The following is an 18,977-nucleotide window of genomic DNA, read 5'->3' as shown; positions in this document are numbered from 1 at the left end:
GAACTTATAATTAACCTAACAGAGGGCGTTTGTAAACAAAGACACGTAGATTGTTGGTACACAAGTAGGAAGTGAAAACAGTTAAAACTATTGGAAAATATACTATACATAAACACGTGTTCATGAATGTACCAATATACAGCAGCATTTATCAAATCAGTGTGAAAATATCTTATGGTATTTCACACGCGTATGTTGAATACCAAGTGTTTGATACACTGTCAAGGGTATCAAATGTTGACATTTAATAGAACATCATTTATAAAAGCTTGTTAAGTCTTTGACTCCTTATATTAACAATACCAATTATCGTTCTGTTTTTGTGGGCTTTTTTTTTTCAAACAATGGAATGAATTACTTCAAAATATACGCCCCATATTAAAATACTGTATACCTGACCAGCGCAGATAGCCCTTGAGTAGATTGGCGCGAAATCCAAAACAAACCAAATCATTAAAAAAATTCTGTTTTAATCTCTTGTTTGTACAATAGAAAATAGGGAAGAAAAAGAAATACAACAATTATGGAGTCATTTTTTCCACAAATAAACAGCTACAGATTATGTCCATTATGTGTCGCTTTAATAGTCAATCAAAATACATTACTGTGTGAAACATGATTAGCCATCTTGAACAAATCTGGTTTCACTCTTTCTACTTTTAACTATGAAATTCTTATAAGAAACTACATTTCAGTCATTGAGAAAACTTTATTGCATCTTTGTTTCTTTATTATTAGCTCCATTAACAGTCATTAAAATATTTAATATATACACACACACACACACACACAACATTCTTCTATTATGACGATTGTCTTACACTGTTAGATTATATCAGTATCCAGGATTGTAACAAAAACGATTTTCCTACCCATTTCGAACTCCGACAGATATAGTGGAATTAGTCGAAAATATGGCTAACAGCTGGAGTACTTGATTGATAAAGAAACGCAAACTAATCATTATTATTCGCATGAACGTCACGTTAAAATAGCTATACAAATTACTTGTTGATTTGAATTTTGATACATGTAGGAATTTTATTAAGAGGTTAGACATAAATCACCAAATCTTTCGTGAATATTTTAGGTAACAGTTTAAAAATACTGTTGAAAATAAATCACGTATAATGTACATTTCTTTTTCCTTAATTTACTGTTCGTTCAAACACAACACCAACCTCAGTTGGTACGACAAGAGAAAATAGTAAAGAAGTAAAACGAAGACGCCTACAAGAAATATGTCATTCTTGTATGGCTTTCTATTTCGCAAAATACAAGATATATCAATTGAATTAGTTTGGCCAAAGTGCTTTTCAATTTACTAGTGTTTTATGTTATTACCATTACTTACTGTCAACAAGTGGTGTGTTAAATGTGGGGGCGCACCTTCTACGGTGGGGGTGGATAGTCAATAGAAGAGCTAGAGATTTAGTGTTAAAGTACATGAATCACATCTTAGTATCAATTTAAAAACTAAAGATACTTTAAAAACTACTGTACAAATGTTAGTAATACAGTATAATATAGTCACGCAAATTAACATGAAAAAATAACTAGCACAATATACAGGGTGTCCCAAAAAATGTATACACACTTTGAATGATTATAACTCACTCGGAGTTTCTTTTTTTACAGGTGCAACTGATTTGATGTAATGGTAGAATTAAGACTAAGCTTTGAGAAAAGGAAATTTATCTTAAAGTGCCACTGGAAGTGCCAGAACGTAGTTGAAGTGTATATACGGTTTGGAAGGGAGTTTCAAACAGATCCACCAATGCGACTCACCATTACTCGCATCAGAGATAAGTTTAAAACAAATGGAACTGTTCAAGACGTCCATAAAGGGCGTTCTGGAAGACCGCGGTCGTTCACCAGTTCAACACGAGAAGCAGATCTGTAGGAAAGTCTCCACCGATCTTCAAGAAAACCTGTTCGGCAAACAGCCCGTGAGGCAGGAATCCAAAAATCGAGCATCTACTGCATACTGAAGCAGGTTCATTGGAAGAGTTTTATTCCATCATTAGTCCACGTCCTCAGTGAAGATGATCCTGATCGAAGAGTTGAATTTTGTGAGTGGTACCTCGCAAAATCTGCAGAAGATGCACAGTTTCCAAACAAGATTGTTTGGAGCGATGAGGCCACATTTAAGTTAAACGGCTCAGTTAATCGCAACAATTGCAACTACTGGACACCCCAGAACCCGCATGTTACGATTGAACATCACGTGAACTTACCAGGGGCTACAGTATGGCGTGGAGTATCAGCGTTGGGCGTAATTGGACCATTATTTTTCGAAAACAGTCACTGGTCTCGTTTATCTGAATTTGCTGCAAGAATCTGTCGTGCCAAACATTCGACAGCAATTTTGAGATGAGAAGTGTACTGCCAGCAAGATAGAGCCCCTCCCCGCTACTATCGTAATATGAGGACCTGTCTTGACGAAAATTTGGAGATGAGTAGTGTACTGCCAGCAAGATAGAGCCCCTCCCCGCTACTATCGTAATATGAGGACCTGTCTTGACGAAAATTTGGAGATGAGAAGTGTACTGCCAGCAAGATAGAGCCCCTCCCGCTACTATCGTAATATGAGGACCTGTCTTGACGAAAATTTGGAGATGAGAAGTGTACTGCCAGCAAGATAGAGCCCCTCCCCGCTACTATCGTAATATGAGGACCTGTCTTGACGAAAATTTGGAGATGAGAAGTGTACTGCCAGCAAGATAGAGCCCCTCCCCGCTACTATCGTAATATGAGGACCTGTCTTGACGAAAATTTGGAGATGAGAAGTGTACTGCCAGCAAGATAGAGCCCCTTCCCGCTACTATCGTAATATGAGGACCTGTCTTGACGAAAATTTGCCGAACAGATGGATTGGGTGAAGAGGTAGTGGTGAATTTCCCCCACTACCTCTGGACTATTTGTTTTATGGGGATACGTCAAAGATATGGTTTATGGCACAAAACCTGCAACAATTAGTGAGCTGAGAGCAGCAATTGAAAGAGAATGCACCCAAATGCCAAATGAAATGATACGTGAAGTTGTGTCCATCTGTCCGCGTTATCAGCAGTGCTTGGATCAGAACGGTCATCAGTTCGAACACTCGCGATAACTCAAAAGATTCTACACTTCTCTTATAAAACCTAGATATATCTTAATAAACATTGTATTTATTATCATGCAAAGTATGTATATAATTTTGGAACACCTTGTATATACAATAACAGGGTGCAGATGGAGGGGGGGTAGATTACCATTAAAGGTTTGTGTACCGTTGACCTAGTGAATCAAAGGTAGGTGTTCTATATTCTACAAACCCTTTGACCACAACGGTCAATAACGACTATGATAGCTAAACTTATATTATAAAAAGGTATAGAAAATACTTAAGTTTGAAATAACTTATAACCAACAAACTACAACGCATAACACAGTGAACAGTAAATCAGTGACGAAAGCTATAACTTGAGGCAATACATAAGGCTGCATACAGTAAATCAGTGACGAAAGCTATAACTTGAGGCAATACATAAGGCTGTATACAGTAAATCAGTGACGAAAGCTATAACTTGAGGCAATACATAAGGCTGTATACAGTAAATCAGTGACGAAAGCTATAACTTGAGGCAATACATAAGGCTGTATACAGTAAATCAGTGACGAAAGCGATAACTTGGGACAATACATAAGGCTGTATACAGTAAATCAGTGACGAAAACGATAAATTTAGACAATACATAAGGCTGTATACAGTAAATCAGAGACGAAAACGATAAATTGAGACAATACATAAGGCTGTATACAGTAAATCAGTGACGAAAGCTATAACTTGAGGCAATACATAAGGCTGTATACAGTAAATCAGTGACGAAAGCTATAACTTGAGGCAATACATAAGGCTGTATACAGTAAATCAGTGACGAAAGCGATAACTTGGGACAATACATAAGGCTGTATACAGTAAATCAGTGACGAAAACGATAAATTTAGACAATACATAAGGCTATATACAGTAAATCAGTGACGAAAACGATAAATTGAGACAATACATAAGGCTGTATACAGTAAATCAGTGACGAAAACGATAAATTGAGACAATACATAAGGCTGTATACAGTAAATCAGTGACGAAAGCGATAAATTGGAGACAATATATAAGGCAGTATACAGTAAATCAGTGACGAAAGCGATAAATTGAGACAATACATAAGGCTATATACAGTAAATCAGTGACGAAAACGATAAATTGAGACAATACATAAGGCTGTATACAGTAAATCAGTGACGAAAGCGATAACTTGAGACAATACATAAGGCAGTATACAGTAAATCAGTGACGAAAGCGATAAATTGAGACAATACATAAGGCTATATACAGTAAATCAGTGACGAAAACGATAACTTGAGACAATACATAAGGCAGTATACAGTAAATCAGTGACGAAAGCGATAACTTGAGATATAGAATTAAAACGTATAAAACAAGGATTTAAATTTAATACAAGTATACATCTTGAACCTTTTAATTATGTTGGATTTAACCGATGGGAAAAAGACGGTTCATCATGAAGTGAAAGAACAAATCTGATCCTCATATGAAATTTAAAAACCTGAGCAGATATCTTCTCAATACGGGTCCGGCATGGAAAGGTGATTAAGGACCCTCCACACATAATCTGAGGGTTGAAGATTCTAATCCTTCTTACATTAAACATTTTCGTCCTATCAGCCGTTGGTGCGTTATAAAGTTACGGTCAATCGTACTATTCGTTGATAAAAGAGTAGTCCAAGAGTTGGCGGTGGGAGTTGATGAATAGTTGTCTTCCCTCTAGTCTTACACAGGTAAATTTCGGATGGCTAGCGCAGATAGTCCTCATGTAGATTTGTGTGAAATCAAAAATAATATTGTTACAGGACCACAAGCCTTCAGCCCAACTGATGACCACTGAATGATTCATGCAGTGGATTGTTTTTTAATTTCACACAAATCAACGTGAGGACTATCTGCGCTAGCCTTCCCTAATTTACACATTATATTGTTTATGCTCCCCATTGGTTATCAGTTGTGCTCAAGGCTTGTAGTGCTAAAACCCGGTTTCGATACCCTTAGTTAGCATGACAAGATGAGCCCAGTATTCATTTCTGATTGTTGTAAGTATTTTACTCCAAAAACTACAGCGTCACTAATATTAATACAAATAATTGTTAGTCGACAACTGGAACAATCATTTTTATGTTTGTACCAAAGTTTTAGTTTGTTTGTTTGACTGATTTGTTTAAAATTTCGCGATAGTCGTCCCTAATTTAGTAGTGTAAGACTAGGGGAAGGCAGCTAGTCATCACCACCCACCACAAACTCTTGGGCTAATATTTTACCAACGAATAATGGGATTGACCGTCACATTATAACGCCCCCACTGCTGAAATCGCGAGCACGTTTGGCGTGACGTGGATTCAAACCCGCGACCCTCAGATTACGAGTCCAGTGCCTTAACCACTTGGCCATGCCGAGCCTGTATCAAAGTTAATGGCTGACTCATGTTAGTAATCTAAAGATTTTCATCAAAACAGGATACAAAGATCTTAACATTTCAGTCACTGCTCAGATTGTTATATTTTCGTTTTTCTGAATGTATATTTTTAAAATGACTTTGAATTCCAATACTGTATTGGTGAAACGATCTGATGGGTATTTTTCAGTAACCCTATACACCTCATACAACTGCATAAAAATAGTATTTTAATATCCTACAACTGCTATAAAATATTATACAACTATTGTATTTAAATTGAGTATGTGCAGTTTAGGTTTGATATATATTATGTTCGCACACGTACTTCGCTTTGATGTATTCTAGCTTATAGTTTTTACAAAACCTTTGGAAGAAAAATCAACATCTTTTAAGCTCAAGATTATAGTAGCTGTGTTACCGATAAGGAAACTATTCGATGCTCTCGTAACGTGTGTATCCAAGTAAATATTAGGGTATGGTAGAAACTCCAGAAAAGTTAGACGAACGAAGTAACACTGCGTGACTCTGTGAACAAGTCCGAACTTTAGACCAAATCTGTGGTTTTGGTACAACTGTTACAAATGTCGGAATGTCTTTGTTCTTCTGAACATACCGAACACTCTTAGAGACATCAGGTTAATGTCTATTTCTGATTAAGAGAAATGTGGCAAAAAATGGAAACCTTGTTTTTTTCCTACTCTTTTTCATGAAGCCGCCCCCCTCCAACAGTACAACGGTCTTTCTACGAATTAAAAACACTAGAAACAGGGTTTCGATACCTGTGGTGGACGAATCATGATAGCTCTTTATGTTTCACTACAAACAACCTTCTTAAGATCCAAAACTTACAGGGAACAAAGGAGAAGCACCATGTAACAAAATTACACATAATATCCACTAGAGTTTTTGACAAATGTAGCACAAATATTAACATTTGTTACCACTTTTAAATACAATTTTGATGAATAATACCAATCCAGAACCACTAAGAAAAAATAATGATTTAATGGCAGATGTGAAACCAGACATGAGACATGATATTTCGGTTTAGGATGCTGTATCCGTATTGATACATTTCTGTAACAGCGGGCGTTATAATCCCAAATCGAGTGAAACCTTAATTTCAATAACATAAATTAATGTTATATAGAAATGTATTCAATCTATTATCAAGAGAAATAGGCATCAACATAGCTAACTGTATCGTTTCTTCCTGTTCAAGTATCTCAGCGAGAATGTTTTAAGTTGAATAACAGTTACATGTTTAATTTCTATCAGTATAAAAATTATTTATTTTAGAAAATAGTTTAAGCAAATGGACAACATCCTTAATGGAAAGGTATTAAATCTGTTCGTTTATGTTTGTTTATTTAGAATTTGGGTGTTCATTTTCAACAACCACAACTATATACAAACAAATGGCATAAACATGGGCAACCCAGTATCACCAGTCCCAGCCAACATTTTTATGACACAAGTTGAAACACAATCAATTAACACAGCATTACATCCACCACTATACTGGTACAGATATGTAGGCGACACGATTGCGGGATTCACATCTACAGAACACACAATTTTTTTTAATCACATTAACTCTATACATCCCGACATCAGCAGAAAAATAACCAAAATTTGGTAAAAACTACTAACAAAATATGACATTCCAGTTAATACCAAATTTATTCAAAAACAGGCACAAAACTAAAGTCCATACTATGTAAAAACTACACTGACAAATATCACACCAACATTATTTATAAAATACAATGTGATAACTGCTACGACTTCTATGTTGGAGAAACAAGTAGAAAAATGGAAACCAGATTCAAAGAACATAAAAAGTCACCTTCACACGTTTTCGAACACTGCAAATCAAATAAACACAACATAACCATAGAAAACACCCAAATACTAAATAAAGAAACAAACATAAAATTAAAAAGGTCTTACTCATACAACAACTCAAGCCCAGAATAAACCAATACAAAGGAACACCTTTATACCAATATAAATAAATATATCCAACATCTAAGCACGCCCTCTACATTCCTACACTCAATTACACAAACGCATTCAAACATGTGGTCAACTATCGGTCAGTTACTTTTCTTTCTTTGTGAACCTGACGATGACCGAAGAAGGTCGAAACGTTGTTCGCTCCTCTACATAAAAAAATTTTCTCAACCCAAACCAGCCGTTTTTACATATACACGAAGAGAGGTTCTCTATGCTATTAGCTCATGAGTGACTTTTGGTAGAATATGCGATCGGTTTCATAATGTTGTTAAAAGTTAACTATTCACCAACTATGCGAAAGTAGTGTTAAATAATTACAAATAAAACATTTACATGAAATTTTCATTATTTCAAACCTTATTCACAAAGTGATTTATCATAAAGGTTTCTCTGTTTCAGAGTTATAGGTGACATAGCTGTATCTGCAGCGAACAAATGGAAGTTATGTATAATATCTGTTCCCTTAGCTTTTAGGTTATAATACTTTTAGATATTGAACTTACGAATAAAATACTTGCATTATATATGCAAGTTTATTTTTTTCGAAAATAATAAACGTTAGAATATCCAAAATAAATTACCAACAAATAACAGTTACCATCCATGGAATAAACTGCGCATATTTCACAAAGTTCTTTATCTACACTAAGGTACCAAATTTGGAAATACTCCAATTTTCAAATAATAAATATTGTGGCAAATATATTTCTAGTAGGCTGTGCAACGTATTTTGTAACTTAGGAAGTTTATAATGATGTTGTAACAAACGTGTGATATTCCACCTTGATAACCACCCGCAAAACGTCCAGATGTCGAGAAGAATTTTTAATTTAAAATCTGTTCTTGTTCCGCACTTCAATTTTAAATTTCTTTACTTAAAATAAGCTGTTTGTTTTTTACATTCTCGCAAAGCTACTCGAGGGCTATCTGCGCTAGCCGTCCCTAATTTAGGAGTGTAAGACTAAAGGGGAGGCAGCTAGTCATCACCACCTCCCGCCAACTCTTGGGCTACTCCTTCACCAACGAATAGTGGGATTGAACGTACATTATAACGCCCCCACGGCTGAAAGGGTGAGCATGTTTTGTGTGACGTGGATTCGAACTCGCGACCCTCGGATTACGAGTCGACCGCCTTAACCACCTGGCCATGCCGGTCCAGTGAGCTCTTAAGTATGTGAATAAAGTTTAATAATCGTCGAGTTATTTCTCTTACTGTTTTTATTTTGCGAGGATATTTTCTCTTCGTCAGTAAGCGTTACATTCTTTAAGAAAATACTCAAGTTTTCTGGTAAAACAAATTTCTTGTGTTACATTTTCGGGGAATATTAAAAGCTATTTGTCGAAATGCCGTGAATAAATTATTTTTAATTAATTTGTCGAGTGATTAATCTTTCCGAGTGTTATGCTAACATGCTGTATTCACTGATCGCCTTCGCAGTACTTACAAAATGTTGTTCACTGGAATATCTTTGCCTCAACATTCTAGATTTTCAGCTCGTTACCTCTGTTAATTATATAACAAAAGACGAATGTGTTGTGTGGAAATAATGTTCGTTTGTTTTTGTCATAATTTAAAATATTAATGTTTGGTATTTACGAGGTTTGTATCAGAAACTTCAACACTATTATTTCTTGTATTTCACGTTTTACTAGGGGGGGGTATTTGTTTTTATTTACGAACACGTTTATAGACAAAGTTTTTAAGGTATACTTTAGTTGCTGGTTAGTATTAGCGAATTTTGAAAATAATACGTTCACAAATCTCTTCACCGAACTAATGACGACAACAATATTGTTGTTATACACGGGCAACTCATGCAACCTACGTCATCAGTATTCTGTGGTAAGAACATTAATACCTCTTTCGTCAATAACTGTTTGCAACTCAGGTTCTTCTCGAATGACGTAAGCAAGAGTGAAATCAATAATTTCAAGTCCCCGAGCTCTCTACTGACAGATATGTTTCACAACAGCGTTTAAATAATACAAGAGAACTGAAAGACAATTAAACCCGGAACTCTACATAACAACTTCCTGTGAGATTTTGTTGTTTTTTGTTGTCTGAGTTCATAAAAGAAAAAAAAAAGATTCCTAGCACGCCCTAAATATATATATACATTAAGGAAGACGAAATGAAATGATACTTTCACTCATATCTTACGTGACTTAATTAATTTCAAATATATTTTTACAACTGTAGTTGCGTAGCGACAGTGATGCGACGCTAGGACACAGAACATGCTCCTTGTCCGCAATTGCACAAAATACAAATAGAATAAAAACTGTCCAGGTAACTGTCAGGCTATCACATATGACAAACGATCCATCTACTCTCTAACTTCCATAGAATAATAGGCTTGATCGGAGATAGGGAAGGATCATAAGAACAGATTTTTTTGGATTAGAGTAGGACACAAACCAAAAATCTGACATATATATATATATATATATATAAGTGTGTGTCGCATTTCAGGTTTTCTGGATCAATGCACTGAATCAAAATCAAAATATCGTGTTCGTTACACATTTCGCTGTGAAGAATAAATAAATGGGAAATATAAGTAAAGTGACCTTAAGCCTTTACACCATCCAGACGTTGTACAAAATATATATAACGTAACGTGTTGGAATCACGTTTTTATAATGTTATTATTCTCTTTTAGCACTATTTATAATACAAAACCAGAGGGCGTTTTGTCGAGTATTGATAAAGGCAGCCTGGTGAATGAATGAATGTTACATAGTTGCCTCAAGTCTTGTATCGTCCTATAATCTTATAACTAGAGATAAGAAATTTCGACCAAATTTTGATAACCAACTTGTAACTTAAACGTGTACAGAATTCTAAATGCAAGTCTTATCATAAGCTAGATTAATTGTATCTATAAGATTCCTTTTATTTCTTATAATGTATCATTTAACAAAAATTTTGTTTCATAGTAAACCCTGTGTTTATGTGTTACGTATACACGTAATACAAACTACGAGCACTTTCTGTTATCTACAAGTCTTTACCCACGTGGCAGTTATTGCTTCGGTTTCTTCCTTCTGAAAACGTACATATTTCAATGAGCAAAATCACACTGATGTTATACAAAGAATAATAAAAATTAACTTACCAAATATTTCTCCATTGCTGGCGTATTCTGAAACCAAATACACCATACTATTCGTTTCCATCACCTGTACATAAAATAAAATACATGGAGGGATTGGTAAGTTTTCTAACATTTTATCTGGTACTCATTAAAGTGTAAAAGATAAACAACTAAATATCTATCTGTTCGTCAGTATATGTATTATTAATGTAATATAAAACAGTTGTTTTATAATGTGTGTGTGTACACGTATATAAGATGTTTGTAATATAAATCATGACTGTATTGAGCATACTTAAAAATCTCAAAACCACATAACTTCAAGGATATTTTTAGTAATATCGACATGGTAGGTTTGTCATTTAAATTGACTCTTTCTAGCTGTTCCTCGGATTATCCTGGTCGATTACACGTAAATCTTCAATATGAAAGCCGAAAGTCACCTCGTTGTAGAAGCAGTCATAAGCAGTACATTAAAGCCAAAATTATCAAAAATACGTTCGTTATAGAGCAGAAAAACAAGTATCCTGAAGTATCTATAGTGGCTACCGTACTGGGCTATGGATCCGAAGGTCCGAGGTTCACGTCTAATTCCAACAAAACTCGCGCTCCACACCTTGAACTGTTGATAACTATAGATGCGATATAACAGGAGCATCTATCTGAATTCTATTATTTGATTACAACACCACAAATGTTAGCGGTCGGTGCTAATGACCAGTTTCATTTCCTCTAATTTACCGCTTCGATATTATGGGCGTCTTGCACAAATAGAACCTGTAAGTACTTTGTATGAATTTCCGAAACAAAGCAAACTCTTATTTCATAGTTGTTTCGCAGTATTATTTTACCATTTAATGATATATATATATATACAAAATCGATTTTCTTAATATATATATGATGCAATACGTACTATGGTAAGGAATCGTTTTATTATATTCTACATATGAACTCAAACTGAGAAAATTTAACACGACGCAACTGAAAGGGTCAGTTGTAAAGCATAACAAATCTAATTATCAGCGCTTCCTGTAGCCTAAAAGTTATTTGATTTCAAGTGAGAAACAGGTGATAACTTGTCTGTATCTCGAGCCTGCTTTTCAAGTTTCAGATTGTCTATTTTTTCAGTAAATAATCGAAAGTTCGCCATACTTGAGTATCAAATGTAGCCAATATCTTGTTTTTTTTTTTTTTGTTTTGTTTTTGAATTTCGCACAAAGCTACACGAGAGCTATCTGTGCTAGCCGTCCCTAATTTAGCAGTGTAAGACCAGAGGAAGGCAGCTAGTCATCACCACCCACTGCCAGCTCTTGGGCTACTCTTTTACCAACGAATAGTGGGATTGACTGTCACATTATAACGCCCCCACGGCTGGGAGGGCGAGCATGTTTGGCGCGACGGGGATGCGAACCCGCGACCCTCAGATTACGAGTCGCACGCCCTAACACGCTTGGCCATGCCGGGCCTGCCAATATCTCTGTGAATGTAAATCGTAAGGTCGAAGAAAATTTTCTGTTACATCACAAACGAATCGTTACGTTACCTCAACATCTTCATTCTTACTGGTGTTTAGTGAAAAATTCAGTTTCACGATTACCTGTTCAAAGTTGATTGGTTGGTTGGTTAAGCACAGAGCTACACACGGGTATCGAACTCCGATTTTAACGTTGTAATTCTGAAGAATTATCGCTGTGCTGCTGGAGTGATTATTCAAAGAAAATTAATCGAATGTGTTTTCGGCTAAGGAAATAGCTTTAAAAATATAAGACATGTTTAACACGTTTCATTTGTAAAACACGTATTTATTTATTTTAACTAGGTATACCACTATTTTTTTTATTTTCTCCCACCCTAAGTGGCTCAACAGTAATTATGAGGACTTTACCTCTAAAATAGAAATTTCGATTTAAAAAAAAACAAAAAAAAAACAACCAAAGTCAATGATGAAATATATAAACACACGATTCGTAAACCAACACCAGTTAAAGATTACTTTTATAACAGTAAAATCTATCTTTCGTTACCAGCAAAACTGTAACAAAATCTGGTCCGAGTGGATAACTGGTGGATGAGTCAGACTTGTAATTACCTAACAAGTAGAAGCACCTGTAAAGTTGGCGAACAGTTGTACCCATCTCTGAGTCATCACTAGCATTTGTGTACTTTTTGTTTAAATGTACGCCACAAAATATCTCATCCACTTTAGACACAAAATCGTACAATTTCACGTTAACACATTTGGAGTGGCACATAAGAAGTGCTAAATGAACTTAATTAACCAGTCTTAATATGATTTATCCAACACCTTTTTCTCACTAATAACACAAGTATATGTATATAATATATTAACACAGGACGTGAGAGCTACACCAGTAAATATATTATAAACACGTATTTTTGATGCTGAATCAAATACGTGAACTTCCCCTGAACTGTTTGAGTACGTTTTATGATGGCTGTTTGATCAAAATACCGTGTAAATTACTAATGACTGACAGTTCTCCACACGTCTCCAATTCTTGGTTAGCATTTTTTTTTTATCAAACTACAACCTCCAATTTTACACTAAAACTCATTACGTAGCAATAAAAACGTGAAAAACACTTATTTCAAACATCATCTTGAAACAATCTGAACCTTCTATGAAATTATCAAGGACAAAACGACTATTGTTTTTATCAGCTTCTCTCTATACAATATATAAACAACAATTATAATAAAGATTTTTTGTTTTACTTTAAAAAATTAAACTTATTTTTTAGCAGAGTAGTAATACAGTAAATACATTTCTGCGTTACAAAAGTAAGTTTATCGAAACAACTCCGCTAACCCCTGTTCGAGACATTAAGCGACCAAAATCTCCATTTTCAGACCATGCATGTTTAATGGAAAGGTATTTTAGTTTACCAAATTTATTGCATAAGATACTGATTAACATAAACTGAAGCTTCAATTTTCATTGTTTATGAGCTTTTCCATTATTTCTTAATAGTTTTATCCTATACATACAAAAAATTTATTTTACGTTCAACATTTTGGTCTTGAAACAAAAAATAGCGAAATTCACCTTCGTCTAAAAAATAGAAAAAAAAACTACTAAATTTGATACAAATATCAAGTTGTTTTAAATAAAAAATATGTTACGTATAAAATTGTTTCTAACCTATCACACAAAATAACAAATATAGTTTCACTGAAATCTGATACTCATTTAGAACGTTATGCAAATTAATATGAAAACAATAAGAGAAAACAATGCATATTTAATTTTAACATGAAAGTCATCTTACACGTAAAATCAAAGACAAAAGTTTATTTTTTTACTGCCTACAAAATACACAGTATTTTAAAAAAAGGCAGCTTCCCACATTTCGTGAAAATACTTGTTATATTCAATACTATAGAACGATGGCTGCAAGTTAGACAAATAGCTTGTTATATTCAATACTATAGAACGATGGTTGCAAGTTAGACAAATAACCATGCCCGTATAAGTAGGATTATATGTCTTTCATGTCTCTCTCAAAGAATAAAAGTAAAAATTATAATAACTAATACTGACGTATTCTTATGTGGCACACGATTTTATCTATGAATATATTTTGACATGTATACGTATATCAGCAATTTCGTTCAACCGGTTGACGGCTTGATTTAGAATTAAGCACGAAGCTACACAATGGGCTGTCTGTGCTCTGCCCACTAAGGGTATCGAAACCCCGATTTTAACAGCGTGAGTCCAAACACACAACACTGTCACTGGGGGGCATTTCAAGCAGGAGACAGAAGCACACTATTATACGATTTATTCTACAATTACACTAAAGACAGGTGTTTGTTATAAGTAAAAAGTCTGACTTCTATAGCACATTATCCATAACAAAGTTTTCTTTCGTCGGAAATGGTACGAAAAAAGTTAATTTCTTTGAAATTGTCTTGTTCACTGAGCACCAGAGAGGTGGAATGATTGACGTCATCAAGACGTTACAGACGTAACTCTTGGGATGTTAAATTTCTTGCCGAGAACAGGAGCTTTATTGTCTTGCCATATCTTGGTCACGTAAACAAGTTCTGTATTTATTATGTTTCCAATATGTAACAGTGACTGTCAATACGGCAGAGTTGTTACTTGAAGTTTACAATGTCTCACAGCGAGAACATTTGATATTATTGATTCAAGCGCTAAAAATACGATAAATAAAAATATCAGAGTTGATGGAGTAATCCGTAATTCAATACTATATCTTACGTCATTATTACTTACCATACCTTTAGAAAGTTTCAAATTATCCTTTTTTGAAGTCATACTATTATATAACACAGTTGTATGGCTGTAAATGTCAGTGAAAATCAATATTACCCATAGTTTATACCATAAGCTCAACTTAAATGATGCAATCGAAATAAGTTAACTTGTTAAACCAACACTGGAATTAATTTATCACGAATATGATGACTTAAATCTTTAATTCAACATGTACATGACTTAATAGATTTTATTTAAAAAAAAAGATAAAAACACGATTTAAAATGTTGAAAAATATTCATATATTCAAATAATGTTTGTTAGTTTTAGATTTCGCGCAAAGCTACTCGAGGGTTATATCTGCGCTAACCGTCCCTAATTTTGCAGTGTAAGACTAGAGGGAAGGCAGCTAATCATCACCACCCACCGCCAACTTTTGGGCTACTCTTTTTATCAACGAACAGAGGGATTGACCGTCACATTATATCGCCCCCACGGCTGAAAGGGCGAGAATGTTTTGGTGCGACCGAGATTCGAACCCGCGACCCTAAGATTACGAGTCGAACGCCTAAACCCACCTGGCCGTTCAAATACTACGAAATTGTATTTAGACTATCAACCATCAGTATATCGAGACTATACACTGTTTGTGTATTTGTGTTATATGATTCAGTTATTCTCCATTGTACAATTGGTTGATACGTGCAAATAATGAAAGTGGATTAAAATTATCGCGTTTTTTAAATTAAAACAGATTAGAATGATAATAGATTAATATTAATTTTGGCTGTTCATAAACACAGGGCCCAGCACGGCCAAGCGTGTTAAGGCGTGCAACTCGCGGAGTCGAATCCCTGTCGCGCCAAAAATGCTCGCCCTTTCAGCCGTGGGAGCGTTATAATGTGACGCTCAATCCCACTATTCGTTGGTAAAAGAGTAACCTAAGAGTTGGCGGTGGGTGGTGATGACTAGCTGCCTTCTGTCTAGTCTTACACTACTAAATGGGGGACGACTAGCACAGATAGCCCTCGTGTAGCTTTGTGCGAAATTCGAAAACAAATAAAAAACACGCTTCTAAGTAAAATATGTTTACCAAACAATCGCTTTCTTCCAGTTTTAAGTGCATTCTAGAGTAAATAGTCGTATCTCACCTGATAAAGTTTGATAATATTAGGATGTGAAAGTTCCTTCATAATTTGAACCTCACGATAAACCTTCTCCAAGTTTACTTCATCCAACTGAGTTTTGTCTATAATCTTAATAGCCACCTAATCAAGCAAAACACGAAAAACAAATTACATAAAAATTAACACTCATGAGACAGACAAATATAAACATGAAGCAAATACAACTACAATGACAAAAATATAAATAAGGTTTGCTATTTGGTACATTCCAAAAATAACATTTTGGTGTTTAAGTGTATAAAATATTAACTCCATTTTGGGAACAGATAACTCTTACATTTCAAAATATATGTTAATATGGTTTGTGCTTAAGCATACTTAAATGGAATTTAAGGAACACCCTGTTGTTCAGGAAATTTCTACATTCAACCTAAGGATTTGCACGCGTGGCAAACTGACGGAATGGTATATGGTTTTCGAACATGCGTAAATTGCAAATCGACGAAACAGGACATACGTTTAGGACACGCATGAAAATATTATATGTATATTTAGTATTAACAACCTATTTCAATGCTTATAGTCCGAAGTACCAAATATTTTAGGAGTTAAATCTACATTCTCGCTACAGATATACAGACAACCCTTATCAAATACACGAATATATTTAATTTTCGTGAACATACCAAGCTTATTATGCGCATGTTTGTGTGTGTGCCGGTGATGAGAAACCATTTAAGTACAAATATCGCAGTCAATTTTAATTTCTAAAATACAGCTAAAGCTATTTCCAAGTGTAAAAGGTTGCGATTTACATATATATAAATCACTCCAGTAAAATAAATATCCCGAGTACACGTACACCTCCTAAACTACAATACGCAGGAACGATATACACCAACTGTATTGCTTTCTGTTTATCGTAATAATGGATCAGTTTTACGTTATATTATCAGTAATATGAATAAACAGCATACATTAAATTAGCACACGTAGGTTGATATCGTTATGATACAAAATCATAACAGGAGCTTAGAATTAATAAGGGCACAGTATAGAGATTCTGTGCTTATGCTAATAATATAAACAGTGAAAATAAAAACACCATAACGTTAGTAAGGTTATATGGTGATTATATCGTCAAACTCCCCAAACATTATCATGGAATAATGCGCTGGTGCTTCTTAGTTCAAAATTGTGTTACTACTCAAATTGTCCTGATCGCACAATTCACGGGAGTCGTTCCGCCAAACATAGAAGTTCAGCCAAGTCTGTTGGTCTTTTAGAATTTTTCGAGAATTTGTGTACGCTAAAACAAAGATTACTCCAAACAGATTATCTGAAAAAAGACAGGTTGCATTAAATTGTGATTGACTGGGGTAGGGGGTTGGGGATTTTGTGGAAGATGACACTGTCGTAACCTTACATTACATAAAATATTTATTTGGTGTCTAACAAAACAATGACCTAACATTAGTTTTACTTTGAGAAGAGTCAACTTCCTTCAATAGTCGAAAAAAAATCTTTGTCGTTGGTTTTCTCAGCGAAAAACTACACAATGGATTATTTGGGTTATGTTAACAGCAAGGAATCGAACCCCAGATTTTGGCGATGTGAGTGGAAAGACGTACTGTTGACCTACCGAATAATATAAAAAGATATGTTCCAATACATCTCCTACACTAACTGCCAGAACTAGTTTACTACCTTTAAACCTTAAAACGGTATAAAATCAAAGATAATTATAAAAGTAATTATTTAATACACACGTTAATGTTATTCCTATTAAAGGTTTCGCGATCGGTTGTATATAATGTTTTACTAGGCTTAGTTATTTCATCTAACCCAATATTCTATTCCTTTCGGTTAGTGACCACGTGATTTGCTTTGTTAACTTAGTTGGCAAACTTCCAAAGTTCTATACATAACTAATATCATGAACCTACCTACTGATGGGACAATCAATTAATAAGGAGATGTTAATACCAGATATCATTTTAATTTTAACTTGTTACCGAATATCATTGGTTTTCTGCAGCAAAACGGATTCAAGAGGGCAATGTTACATAAGTGTAAGACAAAAACAATATTAAAATATTTATTGAATATACACTATAAAACTGGGAAATCCCTTGGTCTTACTGTTTTAACTGGCCAGGTTAAGACAACTGTACTTTCTGAATGTCGAAGCAGGTGGGAGAAAATTCAACTTCCTGAACTAAAGACAGCTGAATTTATTCTATACCATACTTCGAAAACGCAACAAAGCACATAGAATCCTTGCCGAAAGGCCAGGTGGTTAAGGCGCTCGACTCGTTAGCTTCCGTTGTTATCCCCGTCACGCAAAACATGCTAGCCCTTTCAACCGTGCGGGAGTTATAACGCGATAGTCAATCTCACTATTCGTTGGTAAAGGAGTTGTCCAAGAGTTGGCGGTGGGTGGTGATGACTAGATTCCTTCCCTCTAGTCTTACACTACTAAATTAGGGACGGCTTGTGCAGATACCCCTTGTGTAGCTTCGGGCGAAATTCAAAAACAAGAGAACAAACCTGATCGAAAACGTTTAGGGCGAGGGTACTCAACTGATTGAATAATGTACTCCAGTCTTTATAAGTAAGAAAAATATATTCTATAAACTATTCCCATTACCAGTTTAATTTGTTTTTCTCTCAAAGTAATTATTATTCTTATACAACGTTCCAGGGAGATTAGATCCCAACTGATACTAACTCGTACAAACCTATTCACCAACATTTCAATTTTACTTAAAATTTCTAATACGTGTATAATTTCTAATAACTATTTTTAGTTAAGTATAAGGTCATTTAACAACTTGGCACTACTTTACGCGGATGTACACCCGACCTAAACCTCAAAAACAGATGATACAGCAGCTAGACCATGAAAAGATAACCTCCATGGTATAATCTTGTATCATGCAACCCGAGCCTCAGACAAGGATTAAGTAAT

At 34.8% G+C, this 18,977-nt stretch overlaps 1 protein-coding gene across 1 annotated transcript in view; it reads right to left on the bottom strand.

Annotated features, from left to right (window-relative positions):
• Positions 1–18,977, bottom strand: part of LOC143233361 (serine/threonine-protein kinase SIK2-like) — a 76,900-nt gene that overhangs the window by 28,767 nt on the left and 29,156 nt on the right. The window contains exons 2-3 of the mRNA XM_076469535.1: positions 16,031–16,147; positions 10,652–10,715 (exon numbers count right to left, since the gene is read on the bottom strand). Coding sequence (XP_076325650.1) covers positions 10,652–10,715; positions 16,031–16,147 — 181 coding nt within the window. The remainder of the gene's footprint in view (positions 1–10,651; positions 10,716–16,030; positions 16,148–18,977) is intronic.

This window comes from Tachypleus tridentatus, chromosome 12 (assembly GCF_004210375.1).
Source record: "Tachypleus tridentatus isolate NWPU-2018 chromosome 12, ASM421037v1, whole genome shotgun sequence".
Lineage (NCBI taxonomy): Eukaryota > Metazoa > Arthropoda > Merostomata > Xiphosura > Limulidae > Tachypleus > Tachypleus tridentatus.
Note: the sequence above shows the minus strand (reverse complement) of the source record. Positions and strands in the feature narration are given on the sequence as shown.